Genomic DNA, 6,415 nt, shown 5'->3' on the forward strand with positions numbered 1-6,415 from the left:
TGGTTTTAAACCTTCTATGCTCTTTCCTATAATTAATTACTCAATAGGCTAAGAATTAACACCAGAGCAAGGGGAAAAATTGAAGAAGCTAAAATCAGAGATGAAAAGAGGGGGATTGCTTGTTGGTGGGGAAGCTTCGGAATTTGGAAACTAAAATTGATGGGTTGAAACAGTCGATGATGGGGTGATCGAAGCGGCGGAGCATCTACGAGGATCGGCGGTGATATCTGTAATTTGCAGCCATGGCGTGGTCGCCTCTCTTTCCGCATCTGTCTTTGCAGATCTGTGCCTCTTAGTTAATTACTTTGGGCTAGCCACTATAATTACTTTTGGGCTATAAAATGTATAATGCAAATTTTGGGCTACCGGGTGATATATGTTTGGGCCGATGGGCTATAAATGAATTTTGCTCAATTAAATTCCTTCCAAGACACTACGAATGGCCCAAAGACAGTGGCGTGAAATTAGAAAAATAACCAAATTTTACAAGTGATAACTAGAGCCGTCAATATGGGCTTGGCCTGTAGAGCCAGCCCAGCCCTGCCCGTGATTTAGCAGGGCTAGGCTAGAATTTTGGAGCCCATTTAAAAATGAGGCTTTTAAGCCCGACCGAGTAAGCTCGTGGCCCGTGAGGCTTGCTTGAGGCTGGGCCGGGACGGCCCGTGGGCCTAATAAAAATACGTTTTTAAAATATATAAAATATAAAAAGTATAAGACACAAAAAATAACAAGAAGAGTATCCCAAGTTTAAAGTTTATTTAGCTCATCATATTATAATATCAAAGTCTTAAAACGTTAAAATTTAATTATTCTCAATATTTAACTAACTAATATTGCATACGAATTGTAGATGTAGAAGAAAGTGAAGCTGTTAAGACAACCTTCTCATAAGCGGATTCTAATGCGTTTGATAAAGATGATATGTTAGATATCCCATAAGCGTCATGGGCGTTCTCTTGAATAGTTTATTTTGATTTTTGGCTTTTAGTGAATGAAATATAGTCTTGTCTTTTACTTTTTTAGTATTTATTGTGATATATTAGAACCGTATAAAAGGTTATTAAGTTTTGTGAATTTTTCCAATAAGATTTTTTTTAACTTTTCTTAGTTTAGAAATTAAACAAAAAAATATAAAATTATATTTTAAAAAATGATGGGACGGCCCGTGGGGGCCCGTAACCCACATAGGGCTGGGTGGGCTGATCATTATAAGGCCCATCAAAATGGTGGGCTAGCTCAGCCCAGCCCGTCAATTGCTAAAGCCCACGTGGGCTGGCTGGGCTAGCCCGACCCCGCCATATTAACAGCTCTAGTTGTAATTGAAAAATAGTCACAGTTTCAACCATGTATTTATCAATATACTCAGATTGAAACGAAAGTGGCCTTTGCAGTAGAGAGAATTGTTTAGCACTGTAAATTTACGACCCAAACAATTCTGATGAACAATTAATAGATCCTACTCTAACACTCATATCAAATCTAGAGCATGTTATTACTATATTAAATGACGTGCTGTTAAGTTTACTATATAATGTTTGGTTATCATTCACGTTTCTCACACAGATACATCTGCTTATCTGCATAGCTTGTTCAGAAATCTATATACTACTATCATATATAGGATAAAATTCTAAATATAAGTAATACCTTGATAACTTAGAGATTCTCAATCAACTGAAAAGTAAAACAAAATTAATATACAGTAAACATAAAAAGATATTGCACCAACTTTCTTGCATTATTTAGAGAAATTAATCAGATTACAACAGAATAACTAGATTTGACTCATGCCTGCTCACCAGGTCCACCATAAACCATCACATGTTTGAAATAATCCCCACCATTAGGAATATCTATGGCATTGTATAAATTAGGGCTGTTTACATATGTTGGCAATTGACCTACATTAATATTGTCACCCTTATCACTTAAAAGTGTAATATTTCTGCAAAATGCGTCATATAAAGTGTTTCTAATGGGAGAAAATCCTGAACCCATGGGAGGTTCACGTATTCCTGGTGGACTATATACGACTCCGCCCCATTGAACGCTTGTTGCATAATATTCAAAGTCGTCAAACACTTCTCGAGGCCAAAAACCAACTGGTATATTAGTGTTTGTGATGAACAACCACCAGTTTCCTTTGTTTAGGTCCTATTTTCAACCAAACAATAAAAGGTCAACGAATAACGAACGATATCGCTTTATGCTTGAATTTTTTTTAAAAAAAAAGAAGAAGAAAATTTACCCAATTTATCGAAAGTTTCGTCTCAAATAATTTCCCTCCACGTTGTGAAACGGGATAAAGTGCTCCATCTACAACTATTTCTCGGTTTACAAGTACAAAGGCAGGACATAACAAGTTGAAACAAGCATTTTTACCATCCTGAAAGTATGAAAAGAAATATTTGAGGGAGCACAAGGAATTATATGAAAAATTTAAAAATCTAACTAATCATATTAGTTAGGGACTTGCCTGGAAATGTATGTATAACCTAGTCGCGTTGTCACCATACAAGGTAGGATCAACCTAAAAGCAAAAGGAAATAGTGTTAAATGTATAAATGGTAGTTCAATTCTTTGTTTAATTATGTAAATAGGAAAAGAACTAATTCGCAGTGAAGAGCTCATTTAACTTACTCTCCAACCAACTTGTATAATATTTGGTCCTTTAACTATTTTCAACCGACATGCACTATGTTGTTGACCTTCGACATGAGGATTATAGATACTAGTTGTCATGGCGCCTCCTCCAAATTTGTTACTCGGATTGTCTTCGGTATGAACGATTGCAAGCTGAAGAAAGTAAAAATATATAGGATCACTTAAATTTGAAAATTCTTCACGAAGAGCTAGGAATACTTTTAAACATAATTTAAATAAATACGATAAATCATGATATGTACCTTGTACCCTTGTAAAGGTTTGTATCTTCTTTTTTTCGAATCAATGGAGTTTTCCCTCTGTGCAAAAGTAAGGTAAGAATATAAGATATATTATATTAAAAAGCTGAATTTAAATTGTGATAGCAAATGGATCTTTGGCATGTTTTGTTTATAAGTTATAACTAGCAATAAACTATAGTGAAATATGAATTGTATTGGAACCAACTTTGTCAATTGAAAATAACATAATCTTACCTGAGTAAGTGGACTGTCGACCATTATATCTTCTGGTGGGGGCAAAAGCTTATGTCTAATAAGATCTTCTTTCGTTGTTCTTCTGATAGGAACAGTTCCAACAGGACAACCTCCATCCGGTAATCTTATTCTTGGCAACTCATTACTTGTCGATATAATTGAATCACTCTCTTTCACATATGAAGAGGGTTTCATCTGCTCATCCGAAATTTCTTTTTATTATTCATCACTTATTTTCAAAATTGAAAATAAAAATTGATTATATTGGCGGCAAACCTGAGGATGGTAATTGTGATTCTTTAATAATGGATGATCAAAGGCATGTTGTTTATAGAAGTCCACACAATCATATATATCACCATATTCAGTCTGTTAATGAAAAAATTGAAATATTAATGATTTACATTATATCAAAGAGGCAAAGAGTATAATTAATTAGCAGTATATGCATAAAAAAGTGGGCGTATGATATGGATGTAGATTTTAATGAAAAGGTCATTTGAGAAACGAAACAATTATCTCCAAGATAGGTTAATGGTAACAGAGTTATCAGAAATTCAAAAATATCCGCGGAATAAAGAACGAGAGAACTTAAAAATAATAAAATGCAAAATTAAGTTACAAAGAGGAATAGGAGCCCGTTTGGATGGGCTTGTTGTAAGTGACTTTTAAGTCAAAAGCCATAAGTTAGGAATTCTAGCTGTTGGCTTATTTTCGCCATTTTAGCTTAAAAAATGAGTGCTTAAAAGCACTTTTTGACTTTATCAAAATACTACAAAATGACTTAAAAACTATTTTGCCTTAAAAACACTTAAAATAAATCAATCCAAAGAATTACCAAAAAGACATACCTTAATCGTTTTAATGGCAGGCTTATTTAGAAGTTTTAGTTGCTTCTCCAACTCTTGATCTTCTTGTTCGTCGGATAACTTTGTTCCTCGAACACCATCATAGCTCAAGCATAGAAAGAGAATCAACAAAACTTGTTGCATAATAGTCGTTCGACTCATTGTCATTTTCTACATTATAAAAAGAAGGTTCACTTAGAGATGTGTGTATAGGAAGATGATTTATTTCAAATAAATACATTGCTAATATGGAGCCAAACATTCATAAAATTTCACATATATCAAACTAAAGTAAATTAAAATAGTAGAAAGAAGATCATCACTTACTTGATTCACCAATACTCTTGAGGTTGAATTTTTCTATCGGCTCTTGCCTAAGCTACTATCAAGAAGATTTTATACTTGTTAGGATTTTAAGTGTATTCAATTCGTCTTGTAAGAGTATTAAAGATTGTCTAATACTTCTATGTTTTTATGCTCTTACCTTTTGTGGAGGGAAAAGTGTGAACTAGTGCAATGACATTACCATAAGGAGATTATTTAACTAAAGTAGAAAAATAATTTCCATTTTTGGAAGGTTTATTTCTTCATTGATTAATGGATTCATGAAGCCGATTCTGGAAACTCATAGATGATTATTTGAAAATTAATGAATCTTAAATGGTTGTCTTCTTTAGTTTTTTCAAGAGTTGAAGTAGATTTCTTGGCTCCTCTCGATTTCTTATTGTCTACATTTCCCAAATTTTTATTTGGACGGGTGACACATGAGATAATTGTGGTAGTCAAATCCAGTAAATTTTTAGGAGTATACCGATTCGTAGCTAGGATTTTTGTTGTCCAAATTAATTTTATTTTATATTAAAAGATGATTAATGTTTGAATATTTTATGCGGTAGCTAAATATTAATTAGCCGTCTAAAAAGTTAGCTATTTGTTGAAGTTTGAACTCCGTATGTTCCTCAAAATTCAAATTACATTACGAACTAATTGTAGAAATAGGACACCTTAAGGGGTGCTCTTGAACTTTTGGTCCCGCTAAACAAAATCTTCAAAAATAATCTCACTTTATTTGAGTATTTTCTAACAACTGGCTCTCATGTAAACCCTCGTTCTCTGTCGCTTCAACTTCCGCCATAGACTCTTCACTAAATCACCTTCTACTATAACCAGTCATAAGATTCCTCCTACATATGTCTGCTTCTAATAACTTTCAGTTATCCCACCATAAACTCGAGGAACCACCAGACCTCACCTTGATGCAAATCGATGACAACCCTATACATCATAAACCAGCTTCTTTCCTGCAAACATTCCTTACAAACAAATACTTATCTCCATCAATAAGCAATCATCACCGAACCTTACCTAACCACGACTTAACTGACGAGTTAATCCAAGACACAGACGAAGATGATAATTTCATCCCAATAACAACTACTGATAAGACGCGTTTATATGAGCCTTGGAAATACTCAGTAATTGTTAAGCTGTTTGGCAGAAGAATTGCACATCATCTACTAAAGACTAAGCTTAAGGAAATCTGGAAGCCTACCGAAGAACTCCCTATTATTGACTTAGGATCGGATTTCTTCCTTATTAAATTTCAACAGGAAGATAATATGCTAAAAGCTCTTCAGGGAGGTCCGTGGTTTATTTTAAACCACTTCTTATCAGTATGTAGGTGGGAACCCAAGTTTACAGCCTCGTCCACCCAACTAACATACTCGGCCATCTGGGTGAGGCTTCCTGAGTTGCCAACGGAGTTTTATGATGTAGAGATTCTGCAACGAGTTGGATCCAAACTAGGACAACTCTTGAAGATCGATACCTGTACCTCCACAACCACGAGAGGACGTTATGCACGTATTTGCATAGAGGTACCTCTGGAGCGACCCCTCAAATCCTACATCAACATAGGTAATCCCTAAACCCTAAACCCTAAACCCTAAACCCTAAACCCCAAACCCCAAACCCCAAACCCTAAACCCTAAACCCTAAACCCTAAACCCTAAACCCTAAACCCTAAACCCTAAACCCTAAACCCTAAACCCTAAACCCTAAACCCCAAACCCCAAACCCTAAACCCTAAACCCTAAACCCTAAACCCTAAACCCTAAACCCTAAACCCTAAACCCTAAACCCTAAACCCTAAACCCTAAACCCTAAACCCTAAACCCTAAACCCTAAACCCTAAACCCTAAACCCTAAACCCTAAACCCTAAACCCCAAACCCTAAACCCTAAACCCTAAACCCTATGGTTTAAGGACTCTTCAGATGGTGGTATTAGTATTATGTACTCACTCCATCGGAGAAAACTTAAATCTAGCTTATAATAGGGTTACAAACAGGTTTAAAACACAGAAGCAAAAAATCTGCAATTTATCAAAAATGAAAGCAGGAATAGCAAATGAACAAGCACAAGATTG

At 35.0% G+C, this 6,415-nt stretch overlaps 1 protein-coding gene across 1 annotated transcript; it reads right to left on the reverse strand.

Moving 5' to 3' along the window:
- Positions 1-1,785: 1,785 nt before the first annotated feature.
- LOC109215068 lies at positions 1,786-4,156 on the reverse strand. The gene is made up of 8 exons (XM_019379083.1): positions 3,992-4,156; positions 3,417-3,509; positions 3,141-3,335; positions 2,907-2,963; positions 2,641-2,796; positions 2,477-2,530; positions 2,249-2,386; positions 1,786-2,154 (listed from the first exon to the last, which is right to left on the reverse strand). Exons 1-8 carry the CDS (start codon positions 4,154-4,156, stop codon positions 1,786-1,788), a joined length of 1,227 nt encoding a protein of 408 aa, XP_019234628.1.
- Between the last annotated feature and the right edge of the window lie 2,259 nt (positions 4,157-6,415).

This window comes from Nicotiana attenuata, unplaced genomic scaffold (assembly GCF_001879085.1).
Source record: "Nicotiana attenuata strain UT unplaced genomic scaffold, NIATTr2, whole genome shotgun sequence".
NCBI classification, from domain to species: domain Eukaryota; kingdom Viridiplantae; phylum Streptophyta; class Magnoliopsida; order Solanales; family Solanaceae; genus Nicotiana; species Nicotiana attenuata.

Bases quoted from the DNA above. Each gene is read 5' to 3' on its own strand.
- LOC109215068 (XM_019379083.1), bottom strand. From the start codon at position 4,156: ATGACAATGAGTCGAACGACTATTATGCAACAAGTTTTGTTGATTCTC. The intron at 2,531-2,640 runs GTAAGTTAAATG...TTTTGCTTTTAG, and splicing joins TTATACAAGTTGGTTGGAGA to GTTGATCCTACCTTGTATGG. The intron at 2,387-2,476 runs GCAAGTCCCTAA...TCATACTTTCAG, and splicing joins GGTTATACATACATTTCCAG to GATGGTAAAAATGCTTGTTT.